The sequence below is a fragment of the Harpia harpyja genome, chromosome 14 (genome assembly GCF_026419915.1).
Source record: "Harpia harpyja isolate bHarHar1 chromosome 14, bHarHar1 primary haplotype, whole genome shotgun sequence".
NCBI lineage: Eukaryota > Metazoa > Chordata > Aves > Accipitriformes > Accipitridae > Harpia > Harpia harpyja.
In genome coordinates this window covers 16,090,152-16,112,113 of record NC_068953.1, presented here as the reverse complement: position 1 = coordinate 16,112,113, position 21,962 = coordinate 16,090,152, and the positions used below count along the sequence as shown (strand labels likewise).

Genomic DNA, 21,962 nt, shown 5'->3' with positions numbered 1-21,962 from the left:
TATAATCAATTTTAGTTTGCATAAAATATGTAGACTATGCAGAGTGGTATCTGTGAGTCATGTCCCTTCTTTGGAAAGTGTTTGTGGTTGTCAGGTCTGGAAACTATTTGATTTATGGAAGCAAGCACGCTGTGCTTAAAGGAGGGAACTGTCAGAGATGCCATATCAGCTAAACCTGTACATCTTGTGGAGAAGGGTGATGTGGTTTGACTCTTTCATAAGAATGGATGAAATAAGTCACTGTAACACCAAGTCAGATGCTCTTAATTTTTAATGCAGTGTTATATTGGGACAGAGGATGGTTACAAATACTGTATTTTCACGGTGCTGCTACTCATCTTATTTCCAGTTTAACTCCTTCAAATTGCTCTATTTTGGATAACAAGGAATTGCATGAAGCGCATCCCTGGTTTGAATTCCTTGTGCAGTGTCGAGGGGTTGCCAGTAATCCACGAGGTAGGAATCTGGCCTTGCTCAAGAGGTGGTCTGATATTTATGCTGCTAGGCGAGTATTTGGCACAGCTGGGTTTAATTCTCTGCTCTGCTGCAAACTTTTTTTTGACCATGGCAGATCATTTACATGTGTATCAGTTCCTCATCTCTAAAATGTGGATTATAATTCCTACTTAAACTGTACATGAAGATTTGGAGGCTGTACACATGTGAGAATTTTTTTGTGTATGATCATCATTACCTCCAATTTTGTTATATTCCCAACAGGTTGAACAGAACGAGAATTCATAAGAAAATGCATATACTATTAAAATTAAAACTTCCTCTAGTTCTTGTGGTGCATTTTGACTTCTCTGCCCCTTGGGTTATGTGTTTGCTCTTTTTTTTGTTATTGTCATTGAAAATCAGTAGAATTTGTGCCCTTAATTCATTTCACTTTTTTAAAAAAGATTTCATCTTTTGTAGAGTCACATGTAAAAAAATGATAAAAATAAGCCCAAGTGAAGCTTTTTCAGAAAGTGTGATCAGTATAGGATAAAGAATTGAACCAATACAATGCTGAACTGTGGTACTCAATCCAAATCAATCTGTGTAGGTAAAACTGGTTTGAAATCAGGCAAAACTTAGTAAAACTTAGAACAGGTTATCTGTATTTATAAGTAAATTTAGAAAAATCACTATTAACAACAAAAAATAGAAAATTCAGCATTTTTCATAGTCATAGAACAATTTTAGTGCATGATATAATGATTTAATATTGCTTTTGCATGAAATTAAATCTTACTTTTTTTTCTTTTAAGATCCAAAGATGATTTTTCAAGCTAGTCTAGCAAATGCTCAGATCTTGATTCCTAGTAATCAAGCCAGCGTGAGTAGCATGCTACTGGAAGGACGTACACTATTAGCACTTGCTACTACAATGTATGCACCTGGAGGTATTGATCAGGTACTGTGTGGAACAAATTATTGATAGGCTTTTGGAGAAGTTCTCACATGGTGTTGAAAACTCAACGGAACGTTAATAAAAATAAATATGCTAATGCCATCATAAAATTTCTTCTCATGTGAAAATCTGTTTTCGGTGTTCCGTGTTTCAGTGTTACTTGACCAAATGAAGCGAGTAGAGCAGTTTGAGGTTACATGATTTAGAAATAGCAAGGCACAGTGGCTGTGAGTTGGAGTATTTAACTCCTTCATAACAGTTACAGCTGAGAGTGTTTATAGGCACTTGTGTTCCTCAAATAGTTTTAGTTTGGAAAAATATTTTCAATAAACTTTTTAAATGGTGTGCCTGTATTTGTTAGACAATCATCCCCTTTTGTAGTCATTTGTAGTTTTTAAGTAAATGAAGCAATGGGTAAGCGGACTGCTCTTCTGCTTGGATCTCTACAGGTGTTATTCAGCTTCCATATTTTTATTTTTAAAGGCTGAAAATCTGGACACATGTCAAAACCTTCAGCTTATGGGTTACATTGTGTTAATCAGTTGTATTGTGCTATAGAGATCAAAAAGCACATTATAAACAATTATACTTTGAGAAGAAAAATGCTTGGTGAACCACATGTTGGAACAGAATTTATTAGTACTGATAGCTTTTTGATACATAGCACAGTAAACTAAAACATCAGATGCAGTTGAAGATATGTCTAATATAATTTAAAAGGATTTTACAGGAAAAAATTATACTTTTGGTGTTGTCACCGTATGTCAGATTCCCATGAGGGTAGTTTGTTTGGTGCATTCAAAGATTGTTTTGTTAGTGTCTTAATGCAGTTTCTTCTTCCTAATGAAATAATTTTGCTTCCTTGTAATGTAGGTTCTTCAGAATGAAGATATGGAAAAACCCCTAAAGAAAGTTGATCCACAGCTCTTAAAAATGGCATTGACTCCTTACCCCAAACTCAAAGCTGCTCTCTTTCCCCCATGTACTTCTCATGGAATTTTGCCACCTGACATCTCTCTTTACCATCTTGTTCAGGTACACAGAATGCTTCTCAGTAGTGCTTTTTGGCAGAACAAAAGTAAACTGAGAGAAGCTTGTTTTCAGCTAAAGCCTGGAGGGTGAGGACCATATGTTGTTTCCTTGGAATCCCTAATTTGGAGCTAAAGTTTATAGCTTCATTATGAACAGTTTTTTAAAATGGTATCTAAATACTGTGAGTCTGGCTTCCCCCTGCTCCCCCAGACATGTAAAGACATCTGCAGTGTTTAACTTCAGCAGTCCTGGAATGTCAGAGAAGTGATATTCTTGTAGTGTTCAGTGGGCAGGTTGTTTAGTATTACAAAAATTCAAATGTTTTTAATTGTCTAAGGGAAATTGAAATTTAGAATTAAACAATAGTGTCTCATGGAATGTCATGACACATTTCTGGGCAAATACCTTTTACTTCAGATCTGTGGTATGAGATAAACTGAACGTTGGAAGAAATGCTACAAATTATTCATTATTAGGAAAGTATTAACTTCGCTAAGATCACAGTTTAGCAAAATACTTAAGCATGTTCTTTCCCTATTTCCTTAGACCAAAGTCTAAGCCTTTCCTTGCACTTGTTTGCATTCTGATCCTACAGAGTAGAAAAATATGTACCTTTGAGAGAGAATTGCACAAGATACATCACTGCTTGATAGCAGCACAGGCCATTCCTGATTGTCTGCTACTATAGCTCCCTAAAATGTTCTATAGTCTGTTCTGATGTGAAAATCTTAAGCTGTCTCAATATATTTTGTTTCTAATCTTTCAGTCATTAGTGCCCTTTGATCCCACTAAATTATTTGGCTGGCAGTCAACAAATACTCTTGCTGTATCAGGTACGTTACTTTTCAAGTTTTATTATGTGGTTTTCTAGCCTGAGCACCTAGGATAAAATACCTACCAGTGGAATGATTTGGCAGATAAACTTATTCAAAAGGCTATTTCTTTTACCAAAAAAATAGTGTAATTTAGTAAAATTTTGTTTTGAAATTAAATCCTAGATAGGTTGCCTTTTTCCATTAAGCTTTTCACAGGCAGATTTTTTCCTAAATGTATTATGAGATAGAAAAGCAGTATTTTCTTTTAAAAGCTAGTTGAGGGCCTAAGAAGTGATCTAGAGTTCTGATTTTACAATGAGAATTGAAATTTTAGTGGGGTTTGGGCATGCTGAGATTTGAATTAGAACAAGAGGAGAGGTATTTGATTGTCATCTCATGTTTTGTAGCTGAAAGCCACTTCTGTGTTTAGTTCAACTGTTCATCAGCTCATAATGATGATATTCTTTCTAGATGCATCAAGTGACTTTCCTCATTTTTCATCCCCTGAACTGGTGAACAAGTATGCTATAATGGAACGACTGGATTTTTTGTACTATTTGCACCATGGACGTCCATCATTTGCTTTTGGTACATTTTTGGTCCAGCAGTTAGTAAAGAGCAAATCCCCTGAACAGTTGTAAGTCTTCTCAAACATGACAGTTGGATAGTTCTTTTGAAGTTATAATCTAGCACATGGAGTAACATTAATCCTCCCCAACAGCCAACAAGTGGGGTCTATTGCATCACTTGAAATACTAGGTGTCCTAGGGGTCTATTCAGTCTAGCATCAAGTAGGATAGAAATCAAACATCAGCTAAAAGATGGTGAGCTTTATTTTGAATTACCTAAATAAAATCTGCACAATGAAAGCAAGGAATGAAAAATGTTCCGGTCATATCAAACACGGGTAGGGTTTTCTTCTAGGGACCTGAGCCTCTAGATCACTGTGCAGAAAAAAGATGCCCCTTTTCTTTGACATTTCCTAAGGATGACACTTCTTTAGTTAAATTAATAAGGCAAATAATGTACTGGAGATTGAAGGAATTAGATTTTCTGGCTGAAGCTTCAAAATCATGTGTTCAAAAGGATACAGTCAAATTACACATCTTGCTTGAATATAGTAAATTTGCTACTAAGTATACTCAAAATTAGTAGGAGTTACATCAGAACAAATCACTTTGTTTCTAGAATGTCTTGTTTGTGTATTAGTCACTATTTGTTTCTTTTCATCATTTCTATACAAATCAGTTTCTCTTGTGTAAGCAGCTAAGATTTGGGCAAAAAGGAAACATATGTTAACGTAAACTGAAGTACTTAATAGTTTAAAAGGTGGTCAAGCATGCATCATTTTTCCAGTTACTACTGTGGAAAAATTTCAGATAGCCAATGAACCAGCCACTGTAGAACCCTTTAGGGTACGTTTTCCCTTAACGCAATCTGCAAATCAGTTTCAGGTTCTTGATGCTGCAGTGCTTGGATTGTAATTTCTGCAATGGGACTTTTTGCACTAAAACTGCTGACAGGTGTTTTTTATTAATTGTAATATCAAATGCATAGGCTTTATTTTTTGTTAAAGTTTATTAAATTATAAACTCTGTGTTTATCATGTGTGAGGCTTTATTCTTGTATCTACACTTTTTTATAAATATGAAACTTTTGGGTTCTACATATCTTTGATGTTAATAAAGTCTGTGAGTTTAGTAAACCTTGTAGGTACTTGTAAACATGGGGAATATTCATGTTTGAAAATTGGTTAAAAATCGTATGTGTTAATTGGTGTTCTTTTTGTTTCAGGATTCAGCAAGCAGGAAATGAAGCCTATATTTTAGCTCTTTCTTCCTTCAGTGTACCTTCAGTAGGAGCAGCCTGTGTGTGTTTTCTAGAATTACTCGGTCTCGACAGCCTCAAACTCAGGGTCGATATTAAAGTTGCAAACATAATTTTCAGTTACAGAACTAGAAATGAAGATTCTCAGCACAATCAAATAAGAGAATCTTTGGGTAAGGGTGTCTTTTGCTTGTTTTAAAATAGGGTACTATGTATTTATTTGGAAGGGAAGTAGGGATGGATTGAAAGATGGTGCCTAACTTCTCAGGAATGCAGTAAAAGCACCCAGTCCTTTGAAGAGCTAAGATTTTTGCTCTTCTTTTATTCCTGCTTCTTACTAATTTTTGCCAGACTTGGCATAGTTATTGAAACATTTACATTAATATGATTTGTTCTGCTTGTTGATTCTGGTACTTCTGAAAATATTACCCTTACTCTAATCCCAAATAGCATCTCAGAAATAGTAATACGTTCTTTTAAACAGTTGAAAAGTTAACAAAATTGGCTGATGGTGAAAAAGCAGCAGCAGCAGAAGTTCTTATCTCCTTAGAAGAAGCCTTTTGGGATGCAGTTGAGCAACAAGGAATAAAGAAGTGAGTAAAACATGATTTACAGGATTATGCTGGCAAATTGAGATTGAGCACTGAATTTTACAATTTGTGTATTCAGATAATATTAAAGAGATCCATGTGTGTTTTATTGCAGTAAACTGAATATAATTGAATTTAGAATATAGTCTTGGTATTTCAAATAATAGAGGTAATAGATGTATATTGCCAAGAATAAGGAAATGCAGTCAGCATGTGAGACTCGCTGTTGCACAGAGTTCTTGCAGCACACTTAGAAGTGAAGATTGTTGACTTCTTTTCAAAGCCTACATTGTCAAGATAGGACAATGTACCTGCCTTGGTGGGTGGGAACATCCACAGGGTGTAGTATGGAAGCTTCCCCAGTGGAATGTGACCTTACCTGTAGTGAAGTCAGTGGAAGTGCTGGTGTTGCCATTTGCAGGCAATGGATCGCAGGCCACATGATGAGTTTACACATTGTTAACATCTGGTATAAATACCAGTTTATTACAGCTGAAGCTCTTTAAATTCCATGCAGGACATCTAGTGACTCGAGAAGGCAGTGGTCTTTGGTAATGCAGTTCTGTAAACTCCATAATATCAGACTGAGTACATCTTACCTAAAGGAATGTGCCAAATCCAACGACTGGCTGCAGTTCATCATCCAAACCCAGCTGTATAGCTACCAGCCAGATGAGGTAAGCTATCTGTGTATGATTTTAAAGAAGATAGAGTTTATCACAAATGTTCTTTGTCTGTGATGTTAAAAAAAAAAAAAAAAAAAAAAAAAGGAAGGAAAAAATAGATTCTTTTAACAAGAGACTGTCACATTGTGGAGACAACATAAAATTGAAGCCTCATCGCTTTCCAGGGAGTTAGAAGTCTCAGGACGCTCGATATCCTCTGGTTATGTTAGACCTGCTCTTACAGCCAGATTTCCCAACTTTTCTGCTTTTCTCTGCCTCTTGGCATGTGAAAAGCTGACACATGACAAAGGAAATCGACTCGAGAGGGAGTTGACTGTTCAGCAGATATATTATGCCTCTAAAAGCACTAAAGCTAACTATTAAAGGAGAAGATTAGGAAAAAATTCCATGTTTGAAAAATCTTATGTGATGTTATTAATCAGTAGTGGAGAAAACAATTTTCAGAGAGGAGTGATTTGAGTGTCTCTTTGAACTGAATTGGATACAAAAGTAATTGCTAAGAAGAGTCTTAATTTTAAATTTAGTTAAAATTATGACATACTCATACTGTTTGTAAGTTTAATTTGGTTTTTAAAATCATTTAGTTAATGTTTTTTTAATTTGAGAGTTACCATATGTTCAATGTAAGTTTTAATAAAGTCACTCATCTTTCCTTTCAAAACTTATATGGATTTTTGTGTAAAGATACTTAAGCTTTTGAGAATCTAAATCTTCCATTTTTTGTTTTAAATGTAATTTAAAAATTAAGAAAATATTACCAATATGGAAAAATTAAAAGCAATTTGGGAAAAGTAATGTGAGGAAGCTAACTGGAGAATTCCAGGTAAGATGATACTTAGACAGCCTAGGATTTTAGCTTGGATTTCTTCATTGCTGTCTTGAAAAGAAAAATATGTAATTACACAACAGCAACTAACTAGATACTTTTCATGATATGCTGGTAGTAATATGAGAGATGTGCCAAAAATGAGTGTCTCCAAGAGGCATTTCAGCTTCACGTAAAAGGATGAGCTTCAATATTTTATTAGAATAATTCACACCTACAGAACACTTTTTCCTCTCTAGGTTGCCCAAAAATGTTCTAAAAAATAAAATTTAAAGAATGTTTTATTTGTCTTTTCTGTGTATTTAATGGTTCAGTCCTTCTTCCCCCTTGTTCTCTTTGGATCTCACTCTGTATAGATGCTTTGGGTTCTCTTTTCCTAGGTCATTTCTATCCTTCAAGATTTCACTCCCATTTTACAAGATCACTTGATGCTGGCATTGGAGAAGTTACCATTTTTGTGTCCTGATGCAGAGAGTCCTGAAAAGAGTGCTGCCAGTGTGTTCAAGAGCAAATATGCAGATAGTCTCTTTCAAATCCTTTTTCAATGTCAGGGGAACTCAAACCCTTCATGTTACCTTTTGACTGAAGGATTGAGAGAGCATGCTCCCATTCTGAGTGTTTTAGCAGCATGTTTCCAAGTGAGTATTGATGAAGTTATTTATCTTTTTGAGGAATAAATAATAAAAAAGTGATGGTTGTGCATAATTATGTTAATGGTAGATATGTAAGTTGCATTCATCGAGGTTTTTTTCTCAGTTTTTGTAGTAATTGTGAATAGTATGACACATTTCCCCAGGTGATGTATAATAAGGTGATGTTTGTCTCTGGTGGTTATAAAACAATAATTTTTGTCATTTTACAGGATGCGAACATTATTCATTGTCTCTGTGTTTGGATAATTACTACTGTGGATGATACTACCAGAGCTGAAGCAACAAGCCATATTCAAAGCTCAGCAGAAAATCATGAATGGGATCTTCATGATCTATCAGTTATTTGGAAAGTCTTTTTAAGAAAGCAAAAAAGTAAAACACTTCTGAATGGCTTCCAGCTCTTTTTAAAGGTAAGGTAATGTCTTTTTAGTGGTATACTTGAGTGTATCTCAAGTCATCTTGGAGAGGAGATGTCCTATAGGTTCCCCCTCTGTCTTATTCTTTGTGGCCTAGATAACCTGGGTGTAATCCACTGAAAATCCCAGTCAAGTAAGAAAATTTTTTAATGGAAATTCTTCCAATTATGACAAATATGCAGATTATATATCAACCTTGCATGCAGTTTTAATAAAGTAGAACTTTATTGTTCTGGTACTGAAGAAGGAAAATTCTACATTTATTGAGGTACTTCTAGGGAAGAATTATAATCTATTTTTGTGTCTTAAAGGATTCCCCTTTACTGTATATACTGGAGATGTATGAACTATGTACGAACTGTAAAAAATACAATGAAGCTAAAACCAAACTGGACAAGTTTCAGGAAAGTCTCACAAAAGTAAGCAAATTAATTTTCTCTAAATGTCATTGCCTAGATCTTCCCTTATTAGAATGTGATAGGCATCTCATGTCATATATGAAAATAATGAAAAAGGGTATGCTTAGAATGATCTAGGAGCTGATTTATGAAGCAGTAGGTTTCAGCAGATTCTTTTTATTGCTGGCACTTGATGGAAAAATATTTTTGACAATTCAAAACCCGCAGTGCATTTTTCTAAATCATTTTGGTTTAAGTTGATATGGGCAGATTGAAATACAATGTCATCCTCCTCGTGTGAGCAGTTTACAGTTTGAAGGTTGGCATTGACTCAGGTAGGACCACTGTTGGTAAACTGAATTATTTGTGGTGAGTAAGTGTGGGATATTCTCTATTCTATATTGACCAGGGCAAGTCAATAGTGAGCTGATAAACCAGTGACTTACAGGGAATATCTATTTAAGACAGACAATTTTTTTTAATATGTTTCAGAGTTTCTCAGAAAGTCTGTGATATTGCTTTGGTTTTGGTAGTTGCGTAGACTTTTCTTTGACAATGACTTAGTCAACTGAATTACACACTTTCATTAAAACACTGATTTAGCAGTTGGTTTTAAGAGGACCAAAGTGTTTTCATGCAGCATTCCTAGTTTGTCACACACAGACTTTTTCACAAATTATTTCAGTTCTTTCCTTTCCATCACAATTTTCTAGTTCCCTGAATATCTCGGGAATTAACATTCCATGTCATGGAATAACTAGATCAGTTTCCTTTCCCTGCGCACCACTCAGATAGTGGATATGCTTCTAAAGTATACAGCAGTATGACAAGAGCCATTAATCTAGCAATTTATTTTATCTATCCATTTCTGATCCTTCTTGCATCTTTTACCTCTTCCGTGATTATCAGGAGTAATTGGTGGTCACCCTGCCATAAAATTTACTACTTCCAGATCAAAGTCAAACATACATCAGTAATGGATCAGTGCCCCCTTGCAAATGACAGTTCATTGTTTCTTAAAGAAGGAGGTAGATCTGGTACACCTTCCATTTCCAGTGCGATTCCCACCAAAATGCAGAATATATTTGCAGAAAAAACCCCGACATTTAAAAATCTTTATCTACACAGCTTAAAACTGAAGATGAAGCAGCAGCTTCAGAATTACCTGTGCAATGGTTGGAATCACAAGCATTGTTTCTTCTTGAATTGATGATGCAGCAATGTAGAACGGAATATGAATTAGGAAAGCTCTTACAGCTGTTTGCTGCAGCAGATAATCTACTCAATGGTAAATACAGCTTCCTCTGTTAGATGATATTACTGCTTTAATCTAAAGACCACATGCAATGTTTTTGGAGTGACTGAAAATGTTTACTTTTAAGTGTATTCATACTGTTTTATTTTTGTATAAGAATTTATATAGCCAGACTTGGTCCTTATGGTGAATTGCAGTTGGTGAAAATGTAACTGTGTGTAACTCTGTTTGGCAGAATGATTATGTGCAAGTGTTGATGAGGAGTGCACAGATTATCTGCAGAAGTATTTTAGTTATGGATTTAGACCTTATTTTCAGTCCCATGAAAGCTTTAGAGTGTAAAATCTGCCTCCCTCTGGCAGGGTTGCATGCTGAAATAAGTAGCAGAATTTCCTCAGATTTAAAAACCAGCTGCCTTTAGTTGTTTATACTCTTTTAAAACAGGTCCTTACATGAAGAAACTCTGTGCGCTCAGTGAGACCCTGAAAGATTCCTTCATATCAATTAATCGCTCCATCCTAACCAGTCGCAATATGGAGACATTTCAGAGTGAGTGCAGATCAATTCTGGAGCAGCTACAAGAGAAAGGAATGTTCTCACTGGCTCGGGAGGTAGCAGCACTAGCTGAATTGCCTGTGGACACCGTAGTTACGCAAGAGGTACAGTATAGTTAGATAATGATATTCACCTCTTAATACTCCTATTACTGACAGTGTTGAGACTGCTGCTTCTCAGCCTTCCTGAAACACAAATTTTTATTCAAGTCATTTTTATTTTCAATACGAGTACACCAAACAAGTTGGCTGTAAGTGCTGAGCTGAAAAGGACAGTATAGCTTTCCTTATTCTTTTACTGTTTTTACTGGCTATGCAATCAGTTTTATTTGCTGAGAAAAATAGATGGATTTGTTGCATATTGAGACAATCTAAATTCAGTTTTTCAGTATGCTGGCCATCCAGTGTGATTTTTCTTTTTTGGAAAGATATTTATTAAAAACCTCTCTGAATTTTGCAGGTTCTAAGAGATCTACATCATTTAAGAGACATTGGACAGTGGCATCAAAACCAGACAAGAATCGAATTCTGGAAAAAATGTAATGAGAACTTCATGAAAAATTCAATCTCCAGCAGAGCTGCATCTGATTTTTTTTTTGATCAGGCAAACACAGTATTTGAATCTTTAGCTCATGAGAAGATAAACAGCATTATGGAGAGACATTTGTTGCTTACCCTAGCTGGCCATTGGCTAGCCAAGGACGACTCGGTACCACTGCACAAAATAGAAGAAATAGAGAAGCAGATCTGGATTTGTCGCATCGCACAACAAATGTTATCCACAGATGAGGGGTCAGGCAAGTCGAGATTTTCCTCCTGTGTTGTAGCGAACAGGGATCTTACCTTTGATAACTTAGCTAAGGAGTTTTCTTTTTCAAAGCTACCTGCTCTGAATGCATCAAAGTACTTAAAACTAGAGGGTCTTTTGTTCAGAGATTCTCAACGGACCTTGACTAACGAGGAGGAGGAATCACTCAAGTTTCTGATCGGATGCCTTCTTGACGAAGGAAGTGTGCGTGAAGCCAGCCGTGTTTGTCAGTATTTCCATTTCTACAACAGAGATGTTTCACTGGTATTGCATTGCAGAGCTCTGGCCTCAGGGGAGACTGAGCTAGACAAATTACACACAGATATTCAGACTCTCCTCGTAACAAGGGAGAAGACATCTGAAAGCAGTGCGTCTCAGCAAAGCAGAGTCCCAAGCAGTAAGTAACACTAACCAATTCAGCCACTTGACAAGTGATACCATAGTTGCAGTTCCACTGGATTCTTCCTCTTTTGTTACTGTGTTAATTTCCCCCAAAATTCCTGCAGGAAATAAGGTTTTCAGGACAGTGGGTTATCTCCTCGCTTTGTAAATCCTCTGGTGAAAGGGATTTGAAGCCTTGTAATATACCTTGCCTGTATGTGCTTCAGGGAGGGCGTTTCTGTATACAGTTTCTATATTCTCTTAACCATTCATTTTTTTATAGTTCACAATTCTGTTCTGGCAAAGTAGCACTGAACTTCATCTATGTTCCTGCTTTTGGAATACACACTCTAGTAAATCTTGAGTGTGTTTCTGGAGCTGAAACAAGGAAATGCTTTAACTAACATATTTGTCTGAATTCTTTGTTATTATAAAGGGTTTAGTGTTTCTTATTAATAGCAAGGCTAAGGCTGATAATGTTTATATATAAAGTACTCTGTGCATATTTATGAAGTCTGAATGAGAAAGCTGTCGGCTGGAACAATACTTTCTAATACTAACTTGTATAACACTTAATAGAAGAGAATAAATGAAGTCTAAGCCATCAGAAAGACTGCTGAACTCTTACGCTCTCTCATGCTTAGGATTTTTACGTCTGAGATATTATGGTGGATATTTTGGCTCATTTGTGTTCTGTCATATTGTTTGTACCCTAAGACTTAAAAAAAATTTTAAAAAAATCACAGGTATCAAGAGTTCAGTTTTCAAAGACTGAGAAACTATTATGTATTTGCTACAGATATCTGGAGTCTTGCTCCAAGTATAAGGCTTGTTGGTGTTACCTGTCTTTATGAGAAAGGAATGTATATGTAATTTTTGTTTCCAGCATCAAGCTTAGAAGACTGGACACACATTGTGGCTCCACCTCTAGATGACCAAGTTGTTATCAGTCTGAAGGCTCTCATAGATGAATGTGTCCATGGGAGAAACTACTGCAGACAGGTTCTCTGTTTATATGAACTTTCCAAGGTATGTGTCTAGTAACATGATTGAAGAAACAAGTGGTTTGTATCAAGCTGTGCTGTGGAAGTTTGTGGAGGAAGGAATAAAGAGTGGTGAAAGTACCCATCAAGTGCCTGAAACAAGCTTCAGAGGGTGAAATTACCAAGCTTTTGTGTGGAAAAATGGCCAGATGCTTCCTAGGCATGAAGTGTTGAAATGACTCAACTCCCAGACTCCCCAGGCCCCTACCTCTGACTCCACTAAGCCAGATTTCAGCCTGTGTCTCTTTGATGTGCCTTTTTTATAATCTTTAAAGCATATGTTGTTCATCTAGCACTTTGCTTTAGGCCTTTGTTGTGGGATGCCTTCATAATCAACACCGACCCAGAAGCAGACAAAGAGATAGCAGCTGCCTTAGAAGTTTTAGCAGAGAAGGGCTCTGCAGGCTCCACACAGTGTCAGCTCTTTACCCAGAGGCTGCTCAGAGGAGTGGCTAATAAGTTCCAAGTGGTTTGACCCAGACAGTGATAGGAGAAGTAGCAGATTGTCCTTTGCTGCCTCTCTGCTCTTTGACCTTCATGATTGCCAGCAGCCCACCTCTGCTTCTTTTCCAGAGGGTGCTGCTGAACACTTCTTTCAGGGTACAGAACCCCTTTCCATGTCATATTTTTGGAAGGTAGCATTAGGTGTTTTCTGAATAAAAACAGCAGCGTGTGTGCTGAAAATATTAGAATCTTCTTTATTACAGAGGTTCTTAGATTTTCCTACAGAATTTTTCATGCCTCGAATATTCGGAGTGAGTACTTTAGGTTTGAGCTACTAAAAAGTATTCATATGACTGGCTTGTTCCCTTTTATACTGTCCATATACTTCTTGCCTGAAGCTGGATGTCCATATTTTTTAATTAAGAATTGATCATTGTGTTTATGATGTACATTTTTTTATTAATTTGTGAATGTGTAAAGTTGTAATATGTTACAGCAGAGTATGTACAGAGCCTCACCAACTCCTCTTCCAAATGTAGCAAATGTAAAAACTAGTATATCTTTTTGCTGAGAGTTTGTGGTATGTAGAGAAGAGGAAAAGGAACCTCGTAAGTAAAACTTAATGCAGTAAAACACAATTCTTTGTTTGGGAGGAAATACTCCTGTCTTTCTTCTAGGTATTTTAAGTGTTAAGGTTTATATTTGGTTCAGGAAAGTATCTCTGTCCATGGCAACAGCTCTGTGAGTATTAAACTTCAAATACAAAGTACTTACATGCCATCCTGATCTGGAGAACATTAATACTGAAGATATACAGATGAAGGCCCTGTTAACTGATACAAGGACAGATTATGTTTGCATTTTTTGAAGCAGTTTTGTCTGCTTCTCCAGCACTCCCCTCTTGCATCAGCTCATCATTAAGAAGATGTACTGCAGGTCAGTATATGTTCTGGACTGGAATTTTTGCTGTGTAGAATCCTTTAAGTGTATGTGTATTTCTTAGGAATTGAACTGCTCCTACAGTGAAATGTCAGCCCACGACCCTGAAGAAGTGCTTCGAGCAATTCTGTCGTCCCATCAGCCAGACAGATGCAGGAAAGCTCAGGCATTCATTACCACGCAGGGTCTCCAGCCTGAAACTGTGGCAGAGCTAGTGGCTGAAGAAATCATGCAGGAATTACAGGCATCTTCAGAAGGGAAAGGTAGTAAAGAAGCTTGATCTTGTATTTTAGCGGTTTTGGTTTCTAGGTGTGGTATTTGTGTATCTGAAAAACAGTCCTTGCTCTAGGGATACTTGAGTGCTAATTATAGTCAGTAATGTTTGGGCAGTTCTTGTATAAGGTTTGTAAACCTTGTATACCTTATATAAGGTTTTATACAAATGTTTATTTTTAGTTATTTTTGTGTCCAGTGTGGTGTTGCAGTAGTTAAGGTTTTCTTTTTTATGTATGTAAAATTAATGGTTTTAAAAAAAGGGTTGTTTGGGTTTTTTAATCATGACCTTTGCAGCCCCACATCACCTGACTTGGAAAGACTTGTGTTCATTTCTTTGTGTAAAGCATAGCCAAAAGATTTTTCCCTTTTTTTTTTTTTTACTTTGTGAAATGAGGGATGTTCCTCAAAACAACTTTCTGGGGGACTTTTCTATTTGAGTCACTTCTACTTTGCTACAACTTTAACAACAAAGTTCTGTGAGAAACAAATGAGCCATCAGATGGAGATTTATGAGTCCAAGTGTGCTCTGCAAGGGGTGAGTTAGAATGGTGTTGTGTAAGGAAGAGGAAAATGTTCTTTTTCTCAGCAGCAGCAACCTACTGGATTTGTGAAGTTACAGGTGTAATTACAATAGCAATACAGTTGTTCAGTAGGATTTCATTGGATTGAACTGGCAAAGAAGTAATATCTGATTCTTAAATTTAAGCAGTAAGATCAAAATTGTCTTTAGAATTGTAGTTCCAAGTCCTAAGTCAGTCTGGATGAAGTTATATTGGTTTCTTCGGGGTTTTTTTCTGTTAACATAGCTAATCTCTCCTGAACAATTCGCACTTGTGACATAACCCTCTTTCTGTGTGGACACAGGACAGAAACAGGTTTTGAACCCTGCAGCTGAAAGTCAGGCATTCCTACAGCTTGCTAAGCTGTGCCAGGATCATACATTGGTTGGCATGAAGTTACTGGATAAAATTTCCTCTGTACCACGTGGGGAACTGTCTTGCAGTAAGTAAATGGCAAATAATACTTGATGTAACTAGTGCATTACTAAACATTGCGTTACTTGGTTTAAAATCGCATCACAAAGAATAAAAGCAATGCTGATGGAAGCATCTCTTACTGATCTCAAATTTGATATTAAATTAATAGATCCAAGTAAATGCACAGTAAATAAGCGTGTTGCTTCAGTATGGCAGCAGTTTACTTTACGAACAAAGTACAGGGGGGTTTTTTTGTGCCAACAGCTGGGAAGCGCAGTCAGTGAGTTACCTGAACTTTTGTAGTTATATGTTACAGAAGGGAGGGTATTGTGACTGTCTTCATATTAATCACAATTAGAAATTGCCTTCTTTATCCATTGTTAAACTAACCTTCTGGATCTTTTGCTACCAACGTCCATTTTACACTTTGCAGCTTTACATACCATGGAGGTGGTGTCACTAAGTTTACAAAACATAGCCACGATACTTTGCTACCATTTTGCCACTGCTAACCAGCAGTGCCAAACTGCTAGTTTAGACTGTTTTTATAAAAAGATTTATTATGGGCAGCTCATCTCTGAGGAAAATGAATGAGGGTAAGATTTTAGTGTGAGTTGTCTCATATTAATGTGGGCAGAACTTCCAATGCTATTTTGTCCAGAGTGGTGAGGAAAGAGCATCTTCTAGAACATGTTCTGTAGAAGCAAAAGCATGGCTGAAGTTAATGTTGAAACTGTTCCATTGGAATCCAGCTATAACACTGTAAATCTGGAAAACCTTTGTGAGAAAATAAGTAATTAAAATATCATGTTCTGTGTAATCTTTATGTCCCTAACACATTTGTCCTGTTGTCAGAACTTAACTCACCCCTTATTTTGTCTGGTTAAGTAATGTAAGGGTGAATATTAGTATTTTCATGTATGGCTGACTAAAGTAAGGAAAAGACTCCGAGGAAACAATGTTGGGAATTACCAAATTGTGCTGGAGGACTCTACCTCTCTTTGAATGGAGTCTCTGCTACAGTACCTTTTTACAGGTAGAGGTGTAATTGGTTTGTTTCAAAATATGTTTTATAGGTTTATGACATTAACTGTGTTCTTTTAAAAATCTGCATTTTTAAATATGTTGTGTACCAGTTTGTATAATACTACTACTTTTCTGAAGTGAATTGCATGGTGCTGAGAGTAAGGTCTGGGACTCCACTGTGTCGTGATTGCTTTACCGTATTAGATCGGGCCTTCCACGGAAAATGGAATATGCTAAGATGTGCTGTTTTAACTCATTTATTTAGTGTATAGAATTTACGAATGATTTTTCAAACCGAGATGCAAAACTTGTGGCCTTCCTTTTTCAAATGCGGAGCTGACTGGTCATAGTGGAGTGCTGATGTATTATTATGTTTGTCAATCAGCTTTTGGTGGAGGAGGTTGGAAGTTTTGTGTGCAGAATAAAATAACGTTTCAGAAAATGATCAAAAAAACCCAGACTTTCCCACAGACTGAGAAGCCAGACTGAATGCATACTGTTACAGAAACTGTTACTTCTTAAAATTGCATAGGACAGAACCATAATAGCTCAACTTTCTAATCCAATTCTGCTACAAATTTAACTGGAAGGGTTGTGTATCCTCTGCAGAGATGGCATCACTTCTGGAGAGACGCATAATAATTAACTTCCTCAGCTTATTAACTGAAATACCTGAGTTGTTTTATTCTTCAGTTATAGAACTGCTGATTTTGGCCCATAATTGCTTTAGTTTGACTTGCCACATGGAAGGAATCACTAGAGTCCTCCAAGCAGCACGGCTTCTCACAGATGAACATTTGGCACCTAATGAAGAGTACGGACTTGTGGTATGTGTCTTTGATGCCATATGTGTTTGTTTATCCAGATGCTGTATGAAGGGTTCCATGTACACATTAGCAAATAACTTTGCTCATGAGCAGTGCAGGGGGAGTAGGTGGGTGATGGAATGGAGTCCAGTCTTCCACCTCTGGCTGACTGGTCTTGTCCTGCCTGTCCCTACAAGCTAAAAGTGGGGGTTTGGTCTGATGTGTGCAGGTGATGATTTTTATGTCACAGAAGCTCTTAGAAGACTTCTCTGGAAAAACAGAGGTAGAGATAGTGGAATGGTGAGGTTGCAACAGTGTAGTAAATCAGAATGGGAATGTCAAAGTAATTCAACTACTGGTGAAGTGGGGTGATTTGTATTACTGGGCTGTCATGCATCTTTAAGTCCTGCCTTGAAAGGACTCCGGGAGTCTGAGACATGCCCAGTATAATGGTGTCATTGCTAAAAGGTTCACTGCAAATTTTGTTTGGTAAAATTATGTCCTTTCATCTCACAGTAAAAAAGATGCAGTAGCTTGGTTTAAAAATAAAACCTCCATGGCTCTAAGGGAACATCAGCCTGCCTAATCCGACTCACTGTGCCACGTAGCTGTATCAGCTAGCACAACACTCTGGCCTCACGCAGCCTTCTCCCTACCACAGCACTGACTGCTTTGAGAGAGAGGATTTTTCTGCTTACTTTGAGCTTCATACTTACACTGTTATTTCTACAGGTTCGTCTTCTCACTGGAATTGGCAGATACAATGAAATGACCTACATATTTGAACTGCTGCATGAGAAACACTACTTTGAAGTGCTCATGAGAAAGAAATTAGACCCAGTAGGTAGAGGGGGATAAAGGGGAGAAAACTTTCAGAGAATTGTGTGGGTACATCAGAAACTGATACTTACACAACAACGTGGAATTATCTGGGGATTGTAATTACTGCAGTGTAGGAAGTGTTAGTCAACTTTCATAGTAATAAATTAATTCTGGGTTTTATTATGTTTTTAGTTTAACAAGTTTGTTCTAATTAGTTCAGTGCTGCAATGAGAGCAGCATTGAAAGTTCAAGCTTGGGAATATCACTTAAAGTTTTCATGTCTGCTTTGGTTTTACTTCCAGTTAATGTTTCATGTGTTTTTAAAAAACATAAATGTTTATAGCCTTCTTGTAACATAAAGTCATAAACAAATGTAAGTTTGGACATTTGTATGTAAATAAATGCATAGATGCTGGATTTTCTTACGTGACATAATGTAGTTAAGCCCAAGTATAATATTGCCATTATGTTTTAAAATAGTATGGAGAAACCTCAAAAAGTTGAATGATCACTTTTTGGAAAATTGTAGCAGAACAGATTTGCTTGTGGGTACCAAAATGTGAATGAAAAAAAAGCTCATCAAATTTTAATCTGATACTCCTTTATCTGACCAGAGCGGGACATTGAAGACAGCTCTGCTGGATTACATCAAGCGTTGCCGCCCAGGGGACAGTGAAAAGCACAACATGATAGCCCTCTGCTTTAGTATGTGTCGAGAAATTGGAGAGAATCATGAGGCTGCTGCTTGCATACAGCTTAAACTCATTGAATCGCAGCCATGGGGTGAGTGGAAACTGCAAAAACAAGAAATACAAGCAAGTTTGTTTAAGAAGGAAGACATTACGGGTAACTGTAGCTTTGATTGCCTGTGTTGTCCTGGTAACATCCATCAAAGTTCCACTGTCTGGAAGGAGGGTCCTATTTGCCAGGCTTGGGGTATTCTTGTACTTAAAAGTTTATCTGGCTGCTCTGGTATTTTTTGAAGAGTTGAGATTTTTGGCTCTTACCGTAATGTAGTGTTCCTGTGGTACCATGCATGGGAGGAGGTAAAGACACATGCATGTTTTCTTCACTTTAATTGGATGCAACACAGTGGTTTTTCTATAAAGTATATATATAAAGTGTTGGGGTTTTTATGTTTGTGCAAGGTAACTTCTAACATCTAAACTTGGCGAGTTCTGTACAGCTGGGAGAATGCTGGGGAGCACACAGAGATCTCACTGTGGAGCAGTTAGCCAGTACCGTAACAGCAACTAGAACAGAAGCTATGCCAAATGGTTTATCTGGTATTAGTCAGTGCTCAGATCTACCACAAATATATGACTTGGATTTCTTTTCAATTCTTCAGTCTAGGTTCCAGCAATAGCGTTGGCTCATTAACTGAATAGGCATCACTGTTTCTTTGCACTTTTGTAATACAAATTTTTTTTTTTAGTCTTTTGTTGCTTTCTGAAACACCACCAGGGACAGACTTGGTACCAGGAGGTATTTTTGGAACTTACTTTGTCACCTTTATAAATAATTGGTTACTCATTTTTTTTTTCCCCCATTTCAGAGGAGTCTCTTCAGGATGTTGCAAATTTAAAGAAACTGCTGATGAAAGCTCTGACTCTCTTCATTGATGCAGCAGAAAGTTATTCTAAGGTAAAATGAGGTGGAATTATATGACTTCTGTACAGCATTGGGAGCACATAAGGAGTGAGCTGAACTGGGAGAACAAAGCAAGCTGCTCTAGGGAGGGTGTGCAGAATCCTGTCCCAGTGGACAAGGAGCAAAGGAATCTCCTGCTCTGTCAGCTCAGCAGTATCGCAGCAGTCTCAGTAACACTGCTGTATCCGAGAGCAGTACACTGTTCAGGCTTTAACAGCTAGGGTTACAATTAGGTTCCCCAGTTTTAGCAGAGTGACCATGAGCTTAACTAGCAAGAATAGAACAATATAAAGAGTGTTTAAAAACTGGTGTGATTATGATGGAAGTATTTGCGGTGAGTGCAGCTTCATTTAAAACTAATGGAATATGATCAATGATCAACTGCAGTGATCTGAAAGATGAAATACTAGACAACTCTGAACTCACTGTTGCTCTCGGGAATATTTATTACTCTCCTCTGGAAACATGCTTCAGAAGCTTGCATTTGTCTTTGATTTATTAAATAGGACTCCTGTGTCCGCCAGTCGTTGCGCTGCAGTCGGCTAACAAAGCTGATAACCCTCCAGCTGCATTTTCTCAACACTGGTCAGAGCACTATGCTGATCAGTCTGAACAGACAGAACCTGATGGACACCATCATGTCCTTGCCTAGATTCTATCAGGTAGGCTTGGCTTCCTCATCTGTTATTTTTTCTAAAAACGATTGTTTTAAACAGCAGGTACCTAAGCACTCTGCTCTGGTGAGCATAATGCTCAGCTCTTCCACGTGGCCACCAAGTCCTGTGACTATTAACCCATCATATTGCTGCAGACGGACCAAGCTTGGAAATTTAAGCGCAGTCCTGGTGTGGGCTGATGCTTTTAGCAGACCTTGCTGGCTTGCTGCCATCATACGGCCAGGACCTTGGCTATCCAGTGGCTCTCATGCTGCTGTGAATCTACACTGGAGCCCTGAAATCTAGTCTACATTGGCATCCATAATTTTGTAGATTTGGAACTAAGTAAGAAGAGGGCTTTTTAAAGAGAACAAACCACGCCCCCCGCCGACATCTTGTTTAGGGGTTAAGGAAAATTATTTGCAGTGCTTTGTTTGCCTTGTATTTCTCTGTAATACAGCTGCTCTCAAGAACAGCATCAAGAGATGGGCCAAACAGAAGACCTAGAATATTTTAAGTATTCTAAGTATAGGAATGTTTCTGTGCAAGAATAAACTCTTCCTGCTCAGTAATTCCAGCATGTGTTCTCTCTGCAGGCAGCTATTGTGGCTGAGGCTTACGAGTTTGTTCCAGATTGGGCCGAAGTTCTGTATCAACAAGTGATCACCAAGGGAGACTTCACTTACTTAGAAGAATTTAAACAACAAAGACCACTGAAGCCTAGCATATTTGAGGAGATTGCTAAGAAGTAAGTAGTTCTACGATCAAAATGGAACTTTTCTACAGGCTACTTTATAGGAGCAACTGCATGTTTAATAGCATGCAAGTCTTAGTACTGTTAAAACTTTTTCTGTGATAAAGTGTAGTATAAAGGGACTCAAAATCTATGTTCAGTTTCTTAAGTGTATTGTGGAAATAGCACTGGATCTACCATTTTTATTGAGCTGGATAAATAGGGTGCCTTAGGGCTGGTCAGATCAAATCTTTTTTAAAATTAATCAGAGGAAAATAAACAACCAAGATAATCAAATGTACATGTTGAGCACAATCTTTTTTTAAGAAATGTAGTTCTTATGGGTCTATAGCAAGATAATCGTTGTCTGTGAAGCCTTTCTATTTCAATTATACGTACAATTATTTTCAGAGTTAAACACCACCCACCTACTGATGCTGCTCTGAAAAATCTGAAGAAATTGCTTGTTTACTGTGAAGATATCTACACATACTACAGGTTGGCTTACGATAACAAGTTCTACGATGTGGTAAATACACTTCTGAAGGATGCACAGACTGGCTGTTGCCTTAATGATATGTTATCAAACTAGACTCCAACCTCTGTGAAGTAGAGACTGGCTCTGACAAGTACCAGGGCCACAGCTTCTTGCATGGTTAGTACTGATTCTTTAACAGATATTTTTATCAATGACCTGCTTACAGTGATATGCTGCTATGTGAAAGTTACTCCAGAAAACTGGTGGTGGTTGTAAATATTTAAAAAGCCAAGACTGTGTTAACCTAAAATTGTGTTTTGTATAATAAATCTTACTGTTTACAAAATACTTGACTAACCAGCAAATTCAGACTGGTACAGCTGATGATGAACCACAGTGATCCAGCAGTCCTTTAAATTAGGGGAGTGGATGATGGATCACCACAGGAATTGTAGCTAAACTGACAAAAGGCCGA

General features: G+C 37.3%; 1 protein-coding gene across 4 annotated transcripts in view; it reads left to right on the top strand.

Annotated features, from left to right (window-relative positions):
• Positions 1 to 21,962, top strand: part of SPG11 (SPG11 vesicle trafficking associated, spatacsin) — a 38,246-nt gene that overhangs the window by 13,290 nt on the left and 2,994 nt on the right. Inside the window, exons 17-40 of one of the 4 annotated variants that reach the window (XR_008238391.1) lie at positions 350 to 456; positions 1,254 to 1,399; positions 2,270 to 2,431; positions 3,195 to 3,261; positions 3,715 to 3,880; positions 5,038 to 5,243; positions 5,555 to 5,663; positions 6,178 to 6,337; positions 7,553 to 7,810; positions 8,035 to 8,235; positions 8,553 to 8,660; positions 9,768 to 9,927; positions 10,339 to 10,553; positions 10,909 to 11,653; positions 12,524 to 12,666; positions 14,128 to 14,326; positions 15,204 to 15,341; positions 17,036 to 17,169; positions 17,881 to 17,988; positions 18,585 to 18,753; positions 19,526 to 19,614; positions 20,127 to 20,282; positions 20,873 to 21,024; positions 21,421 to 21,664. Coding sequence is in view for 3 of the 4 variants with exons in the window: in XM_052809013.1 (XP_052664973.1) it covers positions 350 to 456; positions 1,254 to 1,399; positions 2,270 to 2,431; positions 3,195 to 3,261; positions 3,715 to 3,880; positions 5,038 to 5,243; positions 5,555 to 5,663; positions 6,178 to 6,337; positions 7,553 to 7,810; positions 8,035 to 8,235; positions 8,553 to 8,660; positions 9,768 to 9,927; positions 10,339 to 10,553; positions 10,909 to 11,653; positions 12,524 to 12,666; positions 14,128 to 14,326; positions 15,204 to 15,341; positions 17,036 to 17,169; positions 17,881 to 17,988; positions 18,585 to 18,753; positions 19,526 to 19,614; positions 20,127 to 20,282; positions 20,873 to 21,024; positions 21,421 to 21,601 (4,279 nt within the window). In the remaining variant the exon portion in view is untranslated. Of the gene's footprint in view, positions 1 to 349; positions 457 to 1,253; positions 1,400 to 2,269; positions 2,432 to 3,194; positions 3,262 to 3,714; positions 3,881 to 5,037; positions 5,244 to 5,554; positions 5,664 to 6,177; positions 6,338 to 7,552; positions 7,811 to 8,034; positions 8,236 to 8,552; positions 8,661 to 9,767; positions 9,928 to 10,338; positions 10,554 to 10,908; positions 11,654 to 12,523; positions 12,667 to 14,015; positions 14,327 to 15,203; positions 15,342 to 17,035; positions 17,170 to 17,880; positions 17,989 to 18,584; positions 18,754 to 19,525; positions 19,615 to 20,126; positions 20,283 to 20,872; positions 21,025 to 21,420; positions 21,841 to 21,962 lie in introns of those variants that run through there. The other 3 variants (XM_052809013.1, XM_052809014.1, XM_052809015.1) reach the window with 3 other exon arrangements.